The sequence below is a fragment of the Lepus europaeus genome, chromosome 16 (assembly GCF_033115175.1).
Source record: "Lepus europaeus isolate LE1 chromosome 16, mLepTim1.pri, whole genome shotgun sequence".
Taxonomy (NCBI): Eukaryota; Metazoa; Chordata; class Mammalia; order Lagomorpha; family Leporidae; genus Lepus; species Lepus europaeus.
This window is the reverse complement of record NC_084842.1, coordinates 15,293,335-15,317,048: the sequence shown is the minus strand read 5'-3', so window position 1 is coordinate 15,317,048 and position 23,714 is coordinate 15,293,335. Positions and strand designations below refer to the sequence as shown.

General features: G+C 48.7%; 1 protein-coding gene across 1 annotated transcript in view; it reads right to left on the bottom strand.

Moving 5' to 3' along the window:
* Window positions 1–23,714, bottom strand: part of PRAG1 (PEAK1 related, kinase-activating pseudokinase 1) — a 53,584-nt gene that overhangs the window by 14,280 nt on the left and 15,590 nt on the right. Inside the window, exon 4 of the mRNA XM_062213522.1 lies at window positions 7,961–8,118. Coding sequence (XP_062069506.1) covers window positions 7,961–8,118 — 158 coding nt within the window. The remainder of the gene's footprint in view (window positions 1–7,960; window positions 8,119–23,714) is intronic.

The window sequence follows — 23,714 nt, the reverse complement described above, 5'->3', positions numbered from 1 at the left end:
CTGACCCTAGAATAAAACCGCTCCAGGAGCCGGCTCTCTTATCTCAGTGGGGCTCTCTCCAAGCCTAGCCACAGGCTGCCGGATCTGTGAGGGACGAGAGGAGCCCTACGTAACCTGTAACACCTCTCATCCCTGGATGACCAAGGAGAAGGAAGAGGCTGTTGTGGGACCGGACAGTGGGGCCCAGCACACAAAGCCAACTGGGTTCTTATAGCCGGAAGGAAGCGAGTCTCCTTCCCCAGTGCTGTGCTCTCTTGCTTCCCTGCGGGCGCTGTGTGTGTCAGTGACTTGGGGCAGATCTAAACCTGTGACTACTTGGGTCCCTGTGGCAAGGGGTCCTAGGTTTTAGGAGGGAGGCCTGGCTTGCAGTATTAGCACGTGGGCTAGTTCATTCTGTATTTCTTACATGCTGTAAGTTGGTGAACCAGCAGTCACCAGGCAAGCACACCCTCATCAGAGGACAGCAGACAACACTGCATGAGAGAACACAGAAGCAGAAGCCAGTAGTTGCACAAATTTTATCAGGGGGCTGAGGCCCACCTGCACTGTGAGTTTACATGTGTCGTGGCCATCAGTTCATGCAAAATGCACGCTACAAAAAAACTACACATGGATTTCAATTTTTCTTGACTAAAATAAACTTATTTTTTAAATTCAATTTTCCATGGACTTTAAAAAAAGATTTATTTATTTGAAAGGCAGAGTGACAGAGAGAAAGAGACAAAGAAAGCAATACTCCATTTGCTGGTTTACTCTCCGAACAGCCGCAATGGGCAGCCTTGGATGAGGCCAAAGCCAGGAGTCAGGAACTCCATCCAGGCCACCCATGTGGGTGGCGGAGCCTAAGTACAGAGGCCGTCATCTGCGGCTTTCCCAGGCACCTCAGCAGGGAGCTGTGTGTGAAGCAGAGCATCCGGGACTCAAACCGGGACTCGAACCTGCATTCCAATCTGGGATGCCGGCATTGCCAATGGCGGCTTCACCTGCTGCAGCGCGACGCCGGCCCCCAGTGAACTTTCTGAAGGACCGTCAGGGTATGATTTTTGTATTTCAAGAAAGTGCCTATTTCTGTGACAGACGCTACCTTCCAACCCGAGGCACCCTTCTGAACTTCCAGACCTTGAAGGCTCTGCAGGTCCGGGAGGGAGACGGATGAGAAGGCCATCACTCACCCCGGGAGCACGCAGGACCCTGTCACTTCCCACGTGCTGCTATTTGTGGGACCGCCTGGAGACAGACGCTAACATGTGGCCATTCTAGATGGAACTCATGCCTTCCCCGGGTAACAAGCAGTAGCAGCCTTCCGTGGGGCCGGGGAGCCCTGGTACAGACCCACTGCGACTGTCACTTTCTCCACTCTTACTGGGGGAGCCACTTCTCCATGACATGGCTTAGGGCCACACAGCAACTCCATTCTTACTATTTGCGGCAGCAGCCACACCCTGCATTTAGAGAGAAGAAGGAAAAAATATGCTTTGACACCTAAAATAGCTTCGAAATTCACAGGCAAACCACTGGTCCAGAAAAAGCCTGCCTAAAAAGTCCGGACTGACTTTGGCTAAGTCCTTATTCTCAGGACTCAAGACGCAATGGGATGTGAAAAAAAGTCAATTATAAAGTGATTTAGGCTGGTCTCTAGGTTTTATGCACCATCTCCAGGTTCTGGCTTACAGCTAGGGTACGAAAGGAGTAAGAATGGAAAACACTTTTCTGGGAACTTTGCCTACATCACAGTTACATCATTGGAGGCTTTTTTATCTTTTTTTTTTTTTTTTTTCAATTTTGCATACAAATGGCCAGAAGGCTCCAAACCTAGTTTCTAAAATTTCCTTCCAACATCCGATTCTGCATGTAGCGGAAGTAGCTGACCACAGAGCACAGCGTCTGCACTGCAGAGAAGGACAGTGCTTCTTTTTTTTTATTTTTATTTTTGACAGGCAGAGTGGATAGTGAGAGAGACAGAGAGAAAGGTCTTCCTTTACCGTTGGTTCATCCTCCAATGGCCGCTGCGGCCGGCGCATTGTGCTGATCCGAAGGCAGGAGCCAGGTGCTTCTCCTGGTCTCCCATGCGGGTGCAGGGCCCAAGCACTTGGGCCATCCTCCACTGCACTCCCGGGCCACAGCAGAGAGCTGGCCTGGAAGAGGAGCAACCGGGACAGAATCCGGCGCCCCGACTGGGACTAGAACCCGGGGTGCCGGCGCCGTAAGGTGGAGGATTAGCCTAGTGAGCCATGGCGCCGGCTGACAAGTGCTTCTAAAACTCCACACATGCGTGGTGCTCGGGGTGGGACAGTGCAAAGAGCAGCTGGGAGCGGGGCCGGGCGCGGGGCGAGCGTGTGGGGCAGCAGTTAAAAGTCTGCTTGAGACCCCACGGCATCCACATCAGGTGCCCCCGGCTTCCTGCTGGAAGGGAGGCGGCAGGTGACGGATTAGGGCTCAGGGCTGGGGAAACTTCTTTCTGCCAGGGGCTGCCAACTGGATAATTTAACACAATGCCCGGGCCACACAAAGCTGTCAACTTAAACACCAGCCTGCTATAGACTTACTGAATTTTGAGTCCCTCCTGCGTTGTCCTGGTAGGGATGGATCAAACAATTCCGAGAGTCTTATCTAGCCTGTGGGCTAGATGCTCCCGACCTCTGGCTTAAGTGGCAAGGCCCATGCCAGCCACATGGGAGACTTGGACTGAATTCCGGGCTCCTGGGCTTCTGCCTGGACTACTGCAGGCATGTGAGGAGTGAACCAGCAGATGGGAGACCTCTGTCTGCCTGTCTCTTTTTCTCCTCCTCTCTCTTTCTGCCTTTCAAAACAACCAAATAACTCATGAATAAGTAAGCACAAAGACTGAGGGGAAGGCAGATTGGTGTGGCGTCACATTTAGAAGGCAGAGAAGAGAGGAGGATTCAGTGGCCGGGAGAACAGTGGGAGCCTGGCAGAAATGCAGGCCAAAAGTTCACATGTGGCCCTCTGAGGTCTTCCTTGTGACACAGACCTGTCTCCTCGCTGGCTTTTAATAGGTACTTTCATTGTTTTCTGCAGACAAAATGAGCGCTGGGCTCACAGAGGAAGTGGTCAGTCCTGTTTTGAGCCCGGTGAACGAGCGGCGCTCGGTTTGCTCTGAGCACAGCTCTGCTGTCCGGCAGCAGCTGGGCCGGTGCAAACCTCGAGGCCAGGGCCGGAGTCCCAGGTGAGTTGCCCTGAGCTCTGTCCGACTCATCTCCAGCTCTGAGTAAGGCAGCGCAAATTCAATTGTCTTTTGCTCCATAAACTCGGGTTATTCTGTGCGTCAGCTCTTTAATGAGGAAAGTAGGTTGCATGGCTGGAAATGGCTACAGATTTTTCCATTCGTTAGTTGGTATTTCTTGAGCATCTACTAACTGCGGGAAAGCAGACGGAAAAAAAAACCCAGCCCTGCCATGTGTGCTAGTTCCATCTCTTCGTGTTAGAGGTGAGATGGCTGAAGCCATCTGCACAGGCACCTGGCCGGTGCCACAGGGAAGTGGCAGTCACAGAGGTTTCTCCCGACCAGAGCTGTGGAGGCAGGCAGGGGATGCTCTGGCTTCTCGCGGCACTTTGTCCTTCCAGGGAAGACCACGTGACCTCGGCCTTGGTTCCAGAATCAGATCTGAACAGGGTTAAATGGGAAAAGGACAGACAGAGAAGTGTTCCTTCACAAGCAAGGCCTGCTTCTTCAGGAAGATACCAGGGCCGGAACTGGAAGCCTGTCATTAGCGTTTTATGATGGGCCGGGAAGCGCGGCATTGGTGAGCAGTCTCTCCAGACCGTGTCATCAATCAAGACCAGACCAGAAGGAATGCAATGCCCATGCAAACAAACAGACGCCCACATGGCATGGCCAGCAGGCTCCAGATAGCTGGACACCACGCCACGGCCAAATGGGGCTCTGGAACTGTGAGCAGTGGGAAACCCAGATGGAATTCCAGGCTCCCAGATGTGGCCCAGCCCAGTCTCAACTCCTGCAGCCATTTGAGGAGTAAACCAATGGATGGAAGATCGATCTTTTTCTCTCTCTCTGCCTTTCAAATAAATAAAATGAATTTTAAAAGGTCTGTTTAATAGTTGGAAAAGACACTACATTTAGTAGAGTTTCAGATGCCTTTAGCAGGAACATATTTTAAAAAATATTTCACAGAGATAGAGATGGAGATAGAGAGACAGAGATAGAGAAAGAGATAGAGATAGAGATAGAGATAGAGATAGAAACAGTCTCGGTAGCAGGCTGAGTGGGGCGCATGTTTGAGGAAGGCTGGTCTGTCACTCACCATGACTGACATCTGATCTGGGTGGGCTCCCGGTGTCTCCTGTTGATGAACCACCCAGCCCTGCCTGCCCACTTCCCGCCCTGATTCTTCCCCATAGCGCTAGGTGCCACGGGACACACTAGCTACTTTATCCTTTATCTTCCTTCCTGTCCACTCTCCCACCAGAGTGCAAGTCCAGGAAACAAGGGACCGGGCACTTCTTTGCACAGCTCGAACTTCAGCATCTACACTTGTGCCCAGCACATAGCTGGCATTCAACAAACAGCTGTCAAATGAATGATCAAGTTAATGCAAGTATTTTCAAAAGTCTGCCTGATATTATTTTTGAGAACAACAGGGGGACTACTGTCAAGAGAGTTCCCCAATTTCCCCCATGTCTGGTTAGCTAGCTACGGACATCACGCCGTGCTGGTACGTACATGCAGGTGAGATCTGTACAGTTAGACCTCTGACCTGCTGCTGCTGTGCCAGCGGTTGAGCCTGACAATGAACTCTCTTCCCTCCTCTAATCTCCTGGCGCCACAGATGGTTGGGGAACTGCTGAACTGAATTCTAATGTTATCCCAGATCCAAGAGGGAAATGAGCTTACCGCGACACGGGGCTGCATGTTTCACAGTAACCACTTACGGCGCCAGTCTTCTCATGACCACCTCGCCCATCGTCTCCCTCTCGTGTCCACCTCTCCGCTCACTACAAACAACCCTGCCTGGGGCCCCCACGGATCTATCCTGACACGGCAGCCTGGCCCTCTCAAATCAAGCGTGCACCAAACAACTGCTTTCACGGATGTGACCTCGCACTGAGCCAGCTCACTGATCAAGGGACGAATGGTTCGGAAGCCAACACAGGTACTAAGACGTGAAATTAGCATTGATATAAAGATGGCATTTTCTTACCATGAATTTCAGATAAACTGGTAAAAATATAACAAAGTTACAGATTTCAAGTATGTCATTCCTATAAAATTTAAAACTTTTCTTTTTGGTTTTAAATTTTATTTTTTTATTTTTATTTTTTGACAGGCAGAGTGGATAGTGAGAGAGAGAGACAGAGAGAAGGGTCTTCCTTTTTGCCATTGGTTCACCCTCCAATGGCCGCTGCGGCCGGCGGATCATGCTGATCCGAAGCCAGGAGCCAGGAGCTTCTCCTGGTCTCCCATGTGGGTGCAGGGCCCAAGGACTTGGGCCATCTTCCACTGCCTTCCCGGGCCATAGCAGAGAGCTGGCCTGGAAGGACAGAATCCGGCGCCCCAACTGGGACTAGAACCCGGTGTGCCGGCGCCGCAGGCGGAGGATTAGCCTGTTAAGCCACGGCGCCGGCCTTGGTTTTAAATTTTAAATGACTAACTTTAACCACCAACCCTGATAAATTTCCAAGAAGTTTACACAAATTACAATTACGATATCCCTGGAATGACTTTTCTTTCAACTCACTCAGGCCAGCTACTCTGTTTTTTTTTTTTTTTTTTTTTTTTTTTTTTTTTTTTTAATCAATTACATTGGTGAATTCTTACTGACAAAATAAATGCAGAGCCTGATGGACAGTACCCTCTGGCTTAATTTATTAGAGAAACCATTCCAGTTTCCAAGAACTGCAGCTTGAGCTGATTTGACTTTTCCTATGCTCATCCACTGTCTCGGCTTCGGTAGTAGATGCAAAATAATAACGAAAGTTGTGGTGGGCAAGTGTCTCCGCTGTGAGATACAAGGACTGGGACTGAAAGGTAGCTGTTGATTGACAGATCTAAACCAGGCAGCCTTGCTCAGTGGTGGCAAGCTGAAGCAAAGTGTTCCTCTTAGACCACCAGTGGCTTTGCTTGTTCCCTAGGGTCATGTTTAAGAGATTTAAAACAGGGGAAGGGTGGGGTTGAGAGAGAGAGAGTGCAGTAGCATCCACTGGTTCACTCCCCAAATGCCTGCAATGGCTGGGGTTGGTAGGCGGGTGTTGGGCAGGCACGGAAGCCAGGAGCAGGAAGACAATCTGTCTCCCAGGTGGACGGCAGGAGCCCAGTGAGCCACCACGGGCTGCCTCCCAGGAGGTGCCGGAGCAGGAAGCTGGAGTCGGTTATTAACCAGATGTGGGATGTACGCCTCTTAACTGGCAGCACCAGGCCAGCCGCTTGCCTGTGGAGTCTGAAAGTGGAAGTGCATTTCCAGTGAAAAGCTGACTCACGATAAAGAACCGACCATGAAAACATATTCACTGTAATCCATGCCGTTCAGAAGGGAACATGAGAAACTAAGGAGGGTGTCACCACTGTACCCAGAAGCCTCAGCAGCTCCCTACTCCCTGTCTGTTGCAAACTGATGTCCAGACCCTTGTGCGATCCGACCCCTGCTGTCCCATTCTCCCCTTGCTGGCTGTCACTGGATGGTATCCTATCTCCCATGCCTGTTTCTTTAATCCGGAGACCTCTCTCCTCCTCCCAGCTCCCTCCCTACCTCTAACCACGCAGCAGACAGGAGCTCAGGTCCCACTTTCTCAAGGAGCCTTCCCTGAACTTTCCACGGGCGCTCATTGGTTTCTTTCTCCTCCAGAAGCCTTTACCAACACTTTCGCCCTGGGCAGCCTGATTTCTTTCTTCTCCCACCCCCGGGTGTGGCCTGTGCCTTAATCCCATCATTCCTGGCTGCCCCAAGAGCAGATATCACTGATGGGCTCTCAGAAGCAAGTGGTGAAGCAAATGAGCCCCATTTTCATCAACACGAGTGGGCTGGGGGTTGGCAGAGAGATCCACAGCAGAACTCTGTGATCCCTCAGACAGGGGCTCAGAGCCGACCACACTGACCAGCCCAGGGACTGAGGGTGCAGACGGCCAGCCCGTTCTGGGATAATCTGTCTTGTGAGGTTTTTTGCACAATGGGATGGGAAAAGGAAGATGATAGGAGTCCGGAAAACTCTGCAGAAAAAGAAAATCCTTTTGTGCCACATTCTTCCCAAATCAAGGCTGAGATATTTCCTGTTTTTAACTGAGGGCCATCAGAGGCTTCCAATGAGAACACGCCAGGGACCGACTCAGCACACACGCTTGAGTCTGAGCTGGTACCCACCTTCGAGACAGAAGGGTGTCCCTGACAGCAGATTCACAATGGAGGCGGGGAGGTCCTGCCGGCCCACACCTCAGCCCAATGCACTAACCCACGTCTGAGACACAGGCGAGGGCACACACGAGGAATGAATACCAACAGGCGGAGTGCTTCCAGCCACGCCAGGATTCCCGAAACAGCAGGATTCCTTTTTCAATACCTTGGAGCTTAAACTAGAAACTGGGCACACAGAGCAGCCTGGTGAAGGCTCCATGTTTCATCCAATAAACCCTCCAGGAAGCACCTGTTGTGTCCGTGTATGTGTGTGCATGTGTGTGCACGTGCTTGAGCAACAGAACCTGGTGTTGGCGTGCTTCCTACCCGCTCAGAACCACTGTGGACAGAAACGGAAAGCCATCTATATCCTGTACAGAGATGGCTCATTACCCAAGGAGTCCCTATCATCACGACGGCGATGGGTGGCCTGCCACACATTCAACCAGGGATTAACTTCAGCTGCTCCTCGGTAGTCTACCGCGTAGTGAAAGCTGGACCCTTGCTCAGAGCTCCCACATCCTGCCTATCAACCCAGGGCCGGCCTTGCACATTCAGGAAAACCTGAGCCTCTGCATCCAGGTCCAGCCCCTTACCTCCATCGCTGGCAGTCCTGGAGTCCGAGGCCAGGCTGTCGGTGGAGCCGGTGGTGAAGCTGACCTGGACGCCCCTGAAGGACGGGCTGAGACTCTCTGCAGAGCCCTGGCTCACTTTCTCCAAGTCAGAGCTGCTCTTGTTCATTTTTAAAAGGTGCCTGGAAAATGTAGGGACAAACAAGAAAAACAGTTGGTTGGGTTTCCATTCAAAACCAAAGCCAAGAGATCAGGAAGCTACTATGTTCTTGAAACCTGGCTAATGCCAGCGAGTGCTTTCACATTAGTGAGGCAGAGAGGGGAGGACATTTGGTGTAATGGTCAAGAAGCTACTTGGCACGTCTGAACCCCACACTGGCGTGCCAGGGTTCCTGTCTCCATTCTGCTTCCGATTCCACACCCTGAGAGGTAGCAAGTGATGGCTCAAGTAGTGGGGTCCCTGTCACCCACCTGGGAGACCCGGACTGAGTTCTGGGCTCCAGCATTTGTAGAATGAACCAGCAAATGGAAGTTCAATCTCTCCCTCTCTCTCTTCCTCTGGATCCTCAGTTTCTCAAGTCAATCAATTTTTTAGAAAATTAAAAGAGATGGGCCGGCGCCGTGGCTCACTAGTTCTAGTTCCCGGTTGCCCCTCTTCCAGGCCAGCTCTCTGCTGTGGCCAGGGAGTGCAGTGGAGGATGGCCCAAGTCCTTGGGCCCTGCACCCCATGGGAGACCAGAAGAAGCACCTGGCTCCTGCCATCAGATCAGCGTGGTGCGCCGGCCGCAGCGCGCCTACCGCGGCGGCCATTGGAGGGTGAACCAACGGCAAAGGAAGACCTTTCTCTCTGTCTCTCTCTCACTATCCACTCTGCCTGTCCAAAAAAAAAAAAAAGAAAGAAAGAAAATTAAAAGAGATGGTTTAAGGGAGGGAGCAGAGGGACTCTCGGACATCTTAGGTGCATGCAACATGGGAGACTTTCTGGCTGTGGTGAGAAGTGAGTCCATGAAACCTGGCCAGGCACAAAGCTCTGGTTCGGAAGGAACTCCCCTCATACTCTGAGCCCATCTCCCAAGACACATGTTGTCAATCACATTCCATGTAGCATCTCTACAAAGGAAACCCTAAACAGAACCATACGAGCCAATGCACATGCATCGATTAAGTAGTTTCTGCAGGATCCCAGGGCAAGTGAATGACAAATCAGGGCTAAAAACGTCAGATTTCTTTACTTGCCTGGTACTTTCTTGCCATGACTTCAAAAGGAATTAAGGAAAATACTATTTAAATTTTTTAAAGATTTATTTTTATTTATTTGAAAGACAGAGTTACTGAGAGAGGCAGAGACAGAGAGGTCTTCCATCTGCTGGCTCACTCCCCAGATGGCCGCAACAGCCGGAGCTGAGTCAATTTGAAGCCAGGAGCCAGAAGCTTAACCTGCTGTGACACAGCGCCATCCTCGGAGAGTGCTCTTGAGAAAACATGCCTCAATTGTTGAAATCTATGATTAGCATAGAGTGGGTCCTCTGTATATAAAGTCATACTAAGAATGATCCATAATGAAGAAGGAGATGGGAGAGGGAATGGGAGGTGGGATGGGAGCGGGATTGGGGGCATGGAGGCAAGAACCACTGTATTCCTAAAGTTGTATCTATGTAAAAATGCATTCATTAAATGAAAAAAAAAAACCACGCCTCTCTCTTCATTCTTAACCCTCAGATGCACGTTCTATTTCAGTATCACTGTCTAGATGTTGTAAGACTTAAATCATTAGGAAATGTGCTTGCAGTAGGAGGGAGCCAGTGGATGGATGGCTCTCTAATTCTGGCTTTCAAATAAACCTTTTAAAAAAAACCTCTGTATTTACAAACGCAGATAAACAGCTAGCTGGCTGGGTCACGAGTTACTGACTCCTGATCTATAACAGCCTTGCTCAACAGAAACAGAATCAGATAGGGAGGAATCTTCCATGTATCAGTAATATTTACTTTTACAAGCTTTCGAAAACAAATGGCAAAATGCTAATATTTTAAAAATCTTAGCGGGAGACCCCAGAATGTCAGTTCACTTATTCATTGAATTTCACTGTGTTCTTGGAATATCTGACAAATGGAAAATGACCATTCCTAGCAGGCGAGAAGATCAGGAAGACCTGAAGGGGCCCAGGGGTGGCCCAAGACGGGCTCCTGAGCCTCTGAGAGGCCAGGACCCCTAGGATGACGCCACAGGATTCCCACCAGGTCCCCCGGTGGGACAGGCAGCCTCAGGGAGGGCTTTCCACAGCCTGGGATGGGAAAGGTGCTTCTGAGAGCTTGCAGCTGAGTTTTCCAAACCTAGGCAGAGTAAGGGCAAAGCCACAGCTTTGAAGACAAGGGTCCAAGTGTCCTCAAACAGAATCAGCCTGGATCTGTGATTACCAGAGAAGTTCTATGTGTGTGTGTGGGCGTGGGGGGAGCCCCTGAATGTAGAACTCAGCAGATCTTAGTTTCCAGGCCACAGTGGGATTTTCATGGCTACTGGGGATACAACTGCTGTTTGTCTACTGGACAAGTTTAAGGAAGCCCTGGTCACCACCAGGTGAGGAAAGCCCGGGAGGCATCAGGAATGCTCAGGTGTCGCTGGGGAAGACCATGCTTTCTCACACACACACACACACACACACACACTGGGGCGAGCCTTCTTCTTCAAGGTAAACTCCTGGGAGTGATGACTCTTCCAGCTGAGCTGCATCAAACAGCTCCCGCCCTGGAAACCTGTGCCGTCTGCATTCTTCGGGCATTGCCACTTTAATCAGGGAAGGAGCAAAACCACATCAAATTTCGAAAATGAAAGGGAAGCTTGTCATCAAAGCGGAGACTTCACAATCAAGTTGTTTTCCCATCTGCAGTCTCTGGGTGCGACAGCCTTGCATGAGACTCCCAGGCAAGGGCTTTCCTCTTCTTCCCACGGCGACTTGCAGAGCCTAATGTGCTGCTGGCTCAGAGCTCCCGCCAGGTGACCACACGAGCGCCAGACTCAAATTCTTCACAGGGCACTTGGCCTTCATTCCCAACAATCTGAGTCCTCGTTCGTAAAACTGGTGCAAACCCCGTCTTTATCAAATGAGATCCGGCTTAATGTGATTTAAGGAAGTGGCTTCAGAGCGCAAAACACCCAGACCCTAGTCTTTGCTCTGACGGGTGGGCGACCCGATCGGCTGCAGTGGGAGAGTGGCCCCTGTGGGGGTCTCAGCTCATGCAGTGGGAGAAATGGCTTGTGCCTGCCCAGGCTCCCACTGCAGATGACACAGCCACTGGGGACCGGGGTGGAACAGCGGAGCTGCGGGCACGGCGTGCTCCAAGTTACAGCTTTGCACAGCTGCCTGGAGTTTTCAGAATGGCTTTTCCCCCCATTGTCCTTAGACACAGAAGCCTTGCCAGAGCAGGTCCAGTCTATGTCGGTGGAAAGCTGGAGGGGTAAAAAAAAAAAGAAACCAGCCGGAAGGGCCATCTGCTAGACTTCCTCATCTGTAGGAACAAGCCCCGTCTAAAAATACCCCCAGATCCCAGAACGAGAGCTCTCAGAACCGCCACACTCTATTGAGGCCGGCCCCACAGAGACGCCACCTCCGACTTCTCAGGGGCTGCTAGAATCTTCCATGACAGCACAGGGTGAAGTGTGACAGGCAGATTCCCACTGCCGCTGTCCTGACTCTGGCTGAGTGCTTTTTGCCCTCCGTCTGAAACAGCAAACAATGTTAGAGCGAGCTCTCCACCCCCAGCACGCACAGCCGCCCCAAGACTTAGGAATGGCCAAGCTCCCGACAAAATGTCCTGATGAGGAAGGAAAGATCCAGAGGGGAGTTTGAGAGAATACAATGAAAGCTCCGAAAACATGAACAAGTTAAAAAGAATCCTACAGACATTTGTAAGTCACTCACACACAGAGAACGAGTTTGGGACTCAAACAGTCAATTAGTGCCTCAATCAAAGAACGAGGACCTCTTACCATCCTAGACTCTGGCCGGAGGCAGCGTCCTCATCAACACAGCCTCCTGGGGCTCGGGAGAGGCTGGCCCAGGGGCTCCAGGGTCCCACGGAGCGGCGCCAGCCCGTGAGGGGCCGGCTGCAGAGTGTGCGCCGGAGTGCCTCGTCAGGCTGCTGTGAATTCCCCAGCCCACAGCCCTCTGTTTCCCCTCAGTTCCTCTCTGCCTTTTCTATAAAATGCACTTCCTGCAGAAGCACAGGAAAACAGGCCGGCGCTGCCTCTCTGACTTGCAGCTTTTAATCTCCAATAGTCTCACTGGGCTCCAGGTTCAGAAACAGTTCACACACACCCTAAAATACACCCAGCATCGCCCCATGGATTCTCTGCTGTTTAGCCACGGTCTGAAGTCAGAATCATTAAATGACACGCCTGCCTGGTGAATAAGAACAGCCCGTTTTTAATTTTCTTATTGCCTGTATTATCTCCAAAGCATCATGCTTCCCACCTATCCTGAATACCGTGCCTGGGTTTTTCGCATCCACTGCCTATTCAGTGCCAAGCTCTGTGTTAGGGGTTAGAGAGGCACTGGTGACCACGGTTGGCACAACCTCTGTGATTCAATGAACACACAACTTGGTAGATAAATATTTACCAAGCTCCTCCAGACAGTTCAAGCCTCACCTTCGGGAAAGATCTGCAACCTTGGGGTAGAGCATCCTGACTCCAATCTTTCTAAAATGCTATTCTCATCATGATGGCTGACCCTGTAGCGTCCAAATCGGAGCTCTTGTAAGGTCTCTTTACCTTGGCCACCATACTGGATCAACTTGGGCCCTCCATGGGGACGGATTTTCTCTGACAATCTCAGTTTCAAATATCCCTCCCCCCACCCCCCAGTCTGCACATTAATCACCTGCCTAGGTGTCTGGTTTGCAGACCTGGTTTCATCACTTTGGTTCATACACGACCACCGCCCTTCACAAATTTCTGTTCCAACCTGCTTCATCCGCCTCTTCTAAGTGTCCCCAAAGCACCCCGTGCTCCTTCTTCCCTTCAAATCTTTCCATCCTCAAGGCCTGGGTCAATTTCACTTGCCTACAAATTCCTCCCACACTGTGGATCTGCTCCGAGCCGTCTCTCCCCACAGGCTCTCACACCCAGCTGAGCCTGAGTCCTATCACGAGCATCTGGTTACGACCCTGGTTAGACCAGTCTCATTGTTTCATGTGCCGCCGTAGGTTCGTTGCCACCCCAGAGTTAGTGGCAGTTTGAGCAGCTGTATCACAGTCGGGACGTGCCGGAACCTAGAGCCATTATTCCGTGTTTCTGGACTCAGTTTATCTGCCTCTGTTTCAATACCTTGGTGGCATCTGGGAGAATGCGTGCTTTCTTTATGGAAACAGACACACCTGCCTGGCAAAACCTGTAAAAGCCAGGAACACTGAGTTACTGGCGACCACCAAGACCAATTCAGTGGCTGAATCTCTGTCCTATCTACAAAGTAAAACAGTCCAAAAAATCTTGAATGTGCACGAACCTCGTAGTGAACATTTTTTTTTCCCAGAAGACTGCATGAGAAAGGCAACTCACTAAACAGGAAGGGGCTCTATTATTTTGTCTGTTGAGGCTGAGTTATTTTGCAAGTGCGTCAGTGCCACCTGAAGGGAGTGACGGGCCAGTCTGTGCTGGGAACCTGTGTTACCCACTGACTTCTCTGCATGCATAAATGTAGGAAGCCAGCTGTAGCTGTGGTCAGATGACTTCTCTGGTCCCCACGCCGCAGGCCTGCTAATTTGCAATTGCGGCAAACGCCCCAGTAATTCTGCTGGGACTCTACAAGCTCTCTCCTTCTACTTTGCATTCAGTGAAAACTATCTAAAAATGAGACTGAAAGCCTTGCTGACTTGAAAGATAGGGAAGCTGTGCATTGTGGAATAGATCCCCTCCCTCTTGTGTCCTGGCACACAACTCTTGAAATCCTGGGAACCCGTCAGAGGGGCGTACGAGTGAGCTGGCTGACATCTGGCAGCACCTGTAGGGTGGGGACCGCTCAGGAGAAAGGCCCAGGCAGGATTAGAAGCTTGAGACTTTGAACCCCACAGCCGGATCTCCAAGGAGCCAGAGGGGCTGAAGGTTAAGTTGATCACCAATGGCCAATAATTCAATTCATCATGCCTAAGTGACGAGGACTCTATAAAAACTCCGAGTGACAGGGTTTGGAGAGCGTCACGGTGTCTGGACACATGCAAGTTCTTGGAGGGCAGCATGCCCACTGGGAGAGCGGGGCCCCATGCCCTTGTTCCCGTCCTTTTTACATGTCTCTTTCTGATCTGCTCTTCATTGGTACCCCTGCAATATCCTCTACAATAAACCAGCTCTGTTAAGTCTCTCCCTGAATTCTGCAAGCTGATCTTGCACATTAATCGAATGGAAAGGAGAGATGTGGGAACTCTGATTTATTAACCGGCCAGTCAGATGCACAAACGGAGTAATGTCGGGCTCCCAGCTGGCCTTGGAAATGTGCGTGGAGGGCTGTTCTTGGGGACCGAGCCCTCCTCCCGAGGTTCTGAAACTTCCTTCTGGGAGACGGCATTGGGACGGAACCGCCTTAGAGGATGCCCAGCTGAGGGCTGCCGCAGAACCTCTTCCTCGTGTGGCGCAAGGGAAAAATCCCACACGTTTGCTCCTAAGGTGGTCTGTGCTGAGTGCTGGATGAGGGAGGGCACTGGAGAAACTGAGTCTGCTCTTCCCTGTGGTTTCGGAGAAATACGCACACGCCTGCACACAGACACACGCCTGGCTTTAGTCAAGGAAGACAACGCCTCAATTGGCCAAGCGGAAACTTCCAGGTACGTGCCCTGACTGTACCCAGACAACTCTGGCCTGAGAGATGCAGAAGGTTTCCTAACGACAATCATTCAGGTCTCAGTCAGTCTTTGGTTTGTGACCTCTGCCTGCGGGCTATATGGCCTGGGGCGGTTTGGTCCCGGCTCCACTGCTTACTGGCTGAAAGTCACTTAACCTCTCTGTGTCTCAGCCTCCCATAGAAAATGCAGATAACAACGCTTGCACAGCCATGTACCACATGATGACATTTTGGTCAATGACGGCCTGCATATTCAACTGTAGTCCTGTAAGATTACAAGGTGGAAACATTCCTATCTCCCTGTGATGCCACAGCCCACATCGTGTCGTGGCACAAGGCGCCATCACATGTGTATGGTGGTGCTGGTGTCCACAAACCGATGGCACCGCCAGTCCTACAGCAGTATAGCACATGCAACTATGAACACAACATAAGGCTTTGTCATGGTAACTAATGACTCTGCTACTGGTTTATGTCTTTAGGATACTTCATTTTTTATGGTTATCTTAGAGTATACTCCCTCTATTCATTCAGAAAAATGTTGACTGTAACACAGTATGCACTGTTACACCAGCAACAGCATCAGGCATCAGGGGATCACGTCAGGTGACTGAACTTTACCATCCAGGGCTATGTAAGGACACACGATGATGCGTGCCCGGTAACAAAACCACGTAACAACACATTTCTCAGAATGTGTCCCTGTTGTTAAGCAACTCATGACTGCACTTATCTCAATAGGGATGCCAGGAAGAGTCAATGAGCTGATATGTACAAGGCAGTACAAATAGTACCATGTATATAGAAATTGCGAGTTAAATAGGAGGATGGATGGGTGGATGGATGGATGGGTGGATGGGTGGATGGGTGGATGGGTGGATGGGTGGATGGGTGGATGGATGGCTGGTTGGATGATCAGGTGCTTTCAGTAGCCCCCAATAAATTGAGTAATTAGTTCTTTTTATTACTAAGACAGAAGAGGTTTCACTCTACTTTAATGCTTCTAGCTTTATCACAATAGTTTGAAATGCCTCAAGAAGAAAGATAGTCAAGAAGATGCTTTGAGGACATGAGCTATTCTAAAATAAGTGGAAAGAGTTTATTTATATGTCTATCAAACAGAACTCATTTTGGATCTGTGTGTTTAAGAGCTGGACAATCCATGGCAAAGCCCCAGACCTGGAGGGGCTGACACACTTCTCAGCCCTGTCACTTTGCTTTCGCTGTATGAAAATCTAGAAAAAGGGCAGTTCTACATGAGCTTGTCTTTCACTTTGCAAGAGAGAAGCTCCCATGAATACTTCCCAGGATTCCTTTCCCCTCCACATGCCCTCTCCTCCACCCAGGACACACATCCTTCCAGGGGCTGACTAAGCCTACAGCATGAGTTGTAACCAACTTGGGAGACACGACAGTTCTGTCCTCCCATTCTGGTTGGAATCCACCCACCAAGACCATCTGTGCCCAAGGGGAATCTTTTTGTTTCTAGACCAGTGGTTTTGGCAACCCTGCCTTCAGAATTCTCAGACCCTCCTTCTCTTGATTCAGCAAATATCTCAAGCCCACTTTGTTGACCCAGCTTCTGAGCCAAACTATTTGGTTTAAGAAATCAGTGTGTATTTGCACAGACCCCATCGCTAGCCTCCCAAGTTGGGAGGCTTTCTAGAACAAAGTTGCTAGGATGAGCCACTTCCTCACTCCTCACATTGGTCCAGCCTGTCGTTCAAGGGTCAGACACCCCATTGTTCCCTCTGCACTCCCAGGTCAGTTCTCTAGTATTCTCTCATCTGTGCCTCAATTTCCCTATCTTTACTCTTAGCTGAAACACCCCCCCCAAAAAAAAAACCCCAAATATCTACCATCCTTTCCCCTGCATGAGGCAGCCTAGTGTCTCTCTAAGAAAGGCCAGCCATGCTCAGTTACCTCATGCTAGCTCTTGGGGCTCCCTGGCAATGCTTGCAGTGGCCCAGGGCAGCTGTTCCAAGCACTCATCAGTTTTGCTGACCTTCTTAATCACCATAAATCATCTCTTTCCAGTAAGTCTTCTCTCTCCATGATTCACAGTCTCACTTCCTGTTTGTACTTCCTTCAAGAGCAGCGAGGTGAAATAAAAATATAGTTTTCGTTCATGATACATTTTCACATTGGTCTGCATTATTTTAGTTTCTCTCTTCATCCTCCCCCTACCGCTGCATTTTCTAAAAAGAAATTTCCGATATATATAGCAAGTACTCATATATGCTAAATATAGTGTGTTACCTAGAAGTGAAATACTGGAAAAGCAGAAAATTAACGAAGATACAAATAAATGGAAAGATATATCATGTACATGGTCTGCAAGACTTAAAGTTATTAAGTTGCCAATTCTACCCAAAATGACCTAGAGATCCAATGTAATCCAAATTAAAATCCCAATGGTGTTTTTTGCAGATGTAGAACAAATAAGGGACCAGGAATAGTAGGAAGAATCTGAAAAAAAGAACAAAGTTGGGGCCGGCGTTGTGGCTCAACAGGCTAATCCTCCGCCTTGCGGCGCCGGCACACCGGGTTCTAGTCCCGGTCGGGGCACTGGATTCTGTCCCGGTTGCCCCTCTTCCAGGCCAGCTGTCTGCTATGGCCCGGGAGTGCAGTGGAGGATGGCTCAAGTGCTTGGGCCCTGCACCCCATGGGAGACCAGGAGAAGCACCTGGCTCCTGGCTTTGGATCAGCGTGGTGCGCCGGCCGCAGCGCACTGGCCGCAGCTGCCATTGGAGGGTAAACCAACGGCAAAGGAAGACCTTTCTCTCTGTCTCTCTCTCTCTCACTGTCCACTCTGCCTGTCAAAAAAAAAAAAAAAATTAAAAAAAAAAAGAACAAAGTTGGAGGTGTCACATTTCCTAATTTCAAAACTTATTACAGGGGCCCAGCGCCATAATTGCTTAATCCACTTGGTTAATCCTCCGCCTGCGGCGCCGCATCCCATATGGGTGCCAGGTTCTAGTCCCGCTTGCTCCTCTTCCAGTCCAACTCTCTGCTGTGGCCCGGGAAGGCAATGGAGGATGGCCCAAGTCCTTGGGCCCTGCACCCGCATGGGAGACCAGGAAGAAGTACCTGGCTCCTGGCTTCAGATGGGTGCAGTTCGCCGGCCGTAGCTACCATTTAGGGGGTGAATCAATGGAAGGAAGACCTTTCTCTCTGTCTCTCTCTCACTGTCTAACTCTGCCTGTCTAATCCAAAAAAAAAAAAAAAAAAAAAAAAAAAAAAAAAAAAAAAACAAGAAAAAACAAAAAACTTATTACAAAGCCACAGGAATCAAAACAGTATGCTACTGGCATACAGACATGTTGACCAATAGAACAGATTAGAGGCTCCAAAAATAAGCCCTTATCTATATAAGTCAAATTATTTCCAAGAAAGTTGTCAAGACTATTTAATGGAGAAAGGACAGTATTTTCAACAAATGGTTCTGGGGAACACAGGATATCCACATACAAAAGAATGAAGCTGGACTCTTACCTCTTATGGACAAAAATTAACTCAAAATGGATCAAAGACCTAAAGATAAGACCTGAAACTATAAAACCATATAAAAATCTCAGAAGAAATCAGGAGGGAAACACTTCATGACACTGAATTTGGTAATGATTGCTTGAATATGAAACTGAAGGCACAGACAACAAGAAAAAATATGCTGGACTGTAACAAAATTCTTTTGTATCCAAGGCTGCATAAAAGATGCATGCAATCAACACAGTGAAAAAGCAACCCATTAATGGGCAGAATACATTTGTAAATCATCTATGTGATATATAAGGACTTAATATCCAAAATATGCAAATAATTCCTATACTGCAACAACAAAAACCTAATTAAAAAGTGGGCAATGGACTCAAATAGACACTTCTCCAAAGAAATATCAAAGGGATCAGTGAGCACATGGAAAGATGCTTAACATCACCAATCATCAGGAAATGCAAAATCAAAACTGCAATGAGCTATCACTTCACACCCATTAGGATGGCTCTATCCAAAAAATCAGCCAAATGTTCAAGAGGATGTGAAGAAGTTGTAACTCTTCTGCATTGCTACTGGGAATACAAAACGGTGTAGCAGCCGTGGAAAACAGTACGGCAGTTCCTCAAACTATTAAAAATAGAATCACCAGGGGTGGGCATTTGGTACAGTGGTTAGGAGGCCGCTTGGGACACCTGCATCCCAAATCAGAATGACTGGTCTGCTTCTGGACCCTGGTTCCGGCTCCAGCTCCAGCTCCTGACTCCAGCTGCCTGCTAATTCCAACCCTGGGAGGCAGCAGCGATGACTCCAGGGATTGGGTTCCTACCCCTCACATGAGAGACTTGGATTCAGTTCCCAGCTCCTGCCTGCCTGAGCACTGACTATTGAGGCCACTGAATCAGTAGATGGGAGATCTGTTTATCTGCCAAATAAATAAAAAATTTAAAAACAGAATTGCCAAATGATCCAGCAAAGAATTCAACACAGGATCTTAAAGAGATCTCTGTACACTATTGTTCATTGCAGCACTATTCACAGTAGCCAAAAAAGGAAAGTAATTCAAGCATGGGCAGACAAATGCATGAGGGAAATGTGATATATGCATGCCATGAAATATTACTTAGCCTTTAGAAGGGAAAAACTTCTGATACATTCTACCCCATGAATGAAACTTAAAGACACTGTGCTGAGTGAAACAGCCAATGAGCAAAAGACATATCCCGTATAATCACTTCTACGAGGCACCAAGACTAGACAAATTCTTAGAGATGAGACAGAGTGGAAAAGTGGTTGTCAGGGGCTATGGGGAGGGGAAAATGAGCACTGTTGTTTCATAGGTATAGAGCATCAGTTCTGCAGAACAAAAAGAGCTCTAGAGATTGGCTGGATGACAATGTGAACACACTACTTGGACTTGGCACTTAACAAAGGTTAAGACGGTAAATATTACATTATGTGTAATTTTTTTTTTTTTTTGGACAGAGTTAGACAGTGAGAGAGAGACAGAGAGAAAGGTTTTCCTTTTTCCGTTGGTTCACCCTCCAAATGGCCGCTATGGCTGGAGCTACGCTGATCCGAAGCCAGGAGCCAGGTGCTTCTCCTGGTCTCCCACGCGGGTGCAGGGCCCAAGCACTTGGGCCATCCTCCACTGCCTTCCTGGGCCACAGCAGAGAGCTGGACTGAAAGAGGAGCAACCAGGACTAGAACCTGGTGCCCACATGGGATGCTGGCGCCGCAGGCGGAGGATTAACCAAGTGAGCCACGGCGCCGGCCCCCATTATGTGTAATTTTTAAAATACATTTGTTTGAAGGGCAAATAGATAGCCAGTCAGCCAGATCTTTCATCTGCGGTTTCATTCCCCAGTCAAAGCCAGGAGCCCAGACTCAGGCTGGGACTCCCATTCACATACAGGGATCTCACTAACAGATCTATCACTTGCTGCTTCCCAGGGTGCGCACTGGCACACAGCTGGGATCAGAAGTGCAGTCGGGATTCAAAGCAGGCATCCCAAGTGGCATTTTAACCACTGTACCAAAGGCCCAACCCCATTATGTGTAATTTACCAATTATAAAAAAAAAAGAACAAAAAAAACACATAAAAGGTTAAGAAAGAAGCTTTCTTTAAACAATACAGTGTCACTTTGTATGTCTGTACCTATTATTTTTTGGTAACTATACTGTGCTGCAGACTTGTTCTGTATCTTAGTCTTTTCACTCAGGACGAGTTTGAAATCTACCCATGTTGCCTGCATTCTCCAAGTTCATTGCTTCTGACTACTATTAAGTAGTTCGTTTTGTACTCAGGACATTTTGCTTATCTGTTTCTCTGGGGATGAGGCCCTGGGACTGCTCCAACTCCCCGCTACTGTAAACAATGCTGTAATGGTCTTTGCAGGGTCCCCTGCTGACGTGTGGGTGTCCCTCTCTGAGGCACACGTTCAGGAATGAAGACTGTGGGTGCACTGTGTCTTCTCACACTTAGTTTTACTGGGTGATGCCCTGCTATTCTCCAGCCTACACTCTCACCATTAGGGGATAGAGAGCTGTTTCCTCTATCGTTGCCAGAATTTCTTATTATCTTTGTATTTCTCATCAATCTGATCGATATAAAGTGCTATCTTATTCTTCCTTAACTTTACATTTTTAGGTTATCAGGTTTAATAGCTGCCCACGTTCTTGGGTTTTCTTTTGGTTAACTGCTTATTGATATCTTTTGGCTATTAGAATCTTGCAAATATTTTTAAATTGGCTTTTTGGCTTAATCTTTCACATTCCGATTATTATTCCATCGACAGTCTACTTTCCTGTATGGTAGGAGGTAAGGTTTCAACTTTCTTTTCTCAGGTGGTCAGTTTGCTAAAATAATCTAACAAGCAACCTCACTTTCCTGACCTCTACGTGGTAACGGATCCACCTACACCAAGTCCTCAGGATTTAGTGATTATACTTGCAAGGCACTCAGAATCTTTCTCGGTTCAGTTTTTGAGGCAAACATGAGTAAATGCTGGGAGTAGCATAAGAAGCAAGGTCAAGGGTCTGAGTTCAGGATTCACCAGACAATTTCCCCGTGTGGTGTTCTGGAGATGACAAGAACACAGAAAAGAAAATTTGGGGAGATTTTAAGGATGATTTCCACGTAAATATGACAAATCAGTGAATATCTCTGTCCTGTTTTTCTCTACTTCCTTCCAGGGGACAGTCTCTACCCCTATCTTGTCACTGGTCAAGAAGGTCTAGGAAAAGTGTATATACTATATTATTATGAAAACAATAGCTATGATTTCATTCTCCCAATTTACATTTACTTCGCTTAATTTCCATTTGCAAATAATCTCTCCAAAGGATCCTGGCACACCTCTTGCATCTTCTGCCTTCTCCTCCCTGGCCCCTGCCCCCCAAATCCAGGACACAGAAAATCAGTGAGATGAGTCAAAGAGGACAGGGAAGATCAATAAGGAAAAGGTTAAGTAAGTAACGTAAGGGTGACTGCCATTTACTATAATACAGAGGTCTCCAAAAGGCTAGAATTCATGAAACAAGCATCATCACACACTAAGAGGGGCCTTCGTACTGCCTTCCCGTACGAAGTTTGAGGCCGTATCTGCTCCACGCTCAGTTGAGGCCCCTGGGCCAGACAGACTACTTGACAGCTCCCCTTCCCACAGTACGGGAACTCTCAACCTCCTACATCTCTGTGGGAAACAGTCACTAACCACCAGAGATTTTGCATTTCAGATGCTAAATTTCTGATGTTGAGGCTGGCTCAGCAAAGAGCCCATGTGTCTCTCCTCCCACCGCCGCACAACCTGCAGACAGTACTAATCAATCATGGCCAGCTTAGCTCCCAGGTGGAGCTCCAGATCACTTCTCTAAGTAGCATAACTGGCATGGCAGAGGCCACCCAACTGCCCTCACACTTGAAAAACACCCAGCCATAAAAAAGTACCTTTCTTATGATCTGCACAACTCAGAATGAAAATTTTTTTTTTTTTTGACAGGCAGAGTTAGACAGTGAGAGAGAGAGAGAGAGAGAGAGAGAGAGAGAGAGACAGAGAGAAAGGTCTTCCTTTTTCCGTTGGTTCACCCCCCAAATGGCCACTACGGCTGGTGTGTTGCGCCGATCCAAAGCCAGGAGCCAGGTGCTTTCTCCTGGTCTCCCATGTGGGTGCAGGGCCCAAGCACTTGAGCCATCTTCCACTGCCTTCCCGGGCCACAGCAGAGAACTGGACTGGAAGAGGAGCAAATGGGACAGAATCTGGCTCCCCAACTGGGACTAGAACCCGGGGTGCCGGCGCCGCAGGTAGAGGATTAGCCTAGTGAGCTGCGGTGCCGGCCGTCCAGTATGAAACATTTTAAGTGATGCCCATCACTGACTGATTTAAAATTCCAGAGACTCTCTCTCCCTTTCTTCCTGATCTCCCTGGTCGCACGACTCATGAAGGTACCCATTGCTCTCAACTGTTCTTGTATCCATCTGGTATGTTTCTATCTTCATTAACTTTGCTGTATTGTATTAGCTGTCTTTTTGTTACTTTACAGTGCTATCACCAGCAATGATTTGCCTAGGTTTTAGACTTAAAACCAGAACACTGAGAGGTCAGATGATGATCTGGAAGTAATAGATACTAAAATTAACTGGAGGGTGAAATCAACTAACTGGAGTGAGTAAAAGCGGAAGGATTTTTTTAAGTAGTCTTCAACCTAGAAGTCCCCCTTGTCACGCAATGGAGAGCACTGTTTATTTAAGTCTGCTTGTTGGAGCAACACAAAGAACAAGGTGCCCAGGGCATCGGAGGAAAGCAACCGAGGCAGGGAAGTTTACAGAGTGGTATGGGAACAACATCACACTTTTAGGGAACTGCCCAAAAGTCAACAACAGGAGGAAAGAATGAGCAACTTAAGCACAGAGGAGGAAGACTCTAATCTTCAAAGCTGAATTCCATTAGCTGGACAAAGAGATGTCGAGTACTCTTTGCAGCTGGTCTACCAGTCTTATGGAAAGAAATGTACTTCCCTTCATAAGGACATTCACAATCTCACAACCACAACTGGCCATGAATAGAAAAATTCTCACCGATCGGTGTGCTCCAGCGCTGAAGCGCAGGCTGGCCAATGTGGGAACAACGTCCCTCTGACTGTGTGACCGAGAGAAGGGACAGGGTCACGCAGCCCACGTTGTGCTTTCCAACACACCCCACATAGCATGGAAAACCCGTCCACACCCTAGAGTTTCCTGCAACCTATTGATGGAAAAAAGAAGTCTTTAAATGATCATCAGCACCTGAAAGGAACATTCTGATGGCAAGAGGAGGCTGGCTCTACACACCTGCTCAGCTTAATAATAATTGAGGGGAAAAAACAGGCAGAGTATGACAGCGAAACGAACAATCACTGGAGAGTAATTAATTCATGAAAGGAAGCATTGTGCCTACAGGGCGCTTGCCCACCTT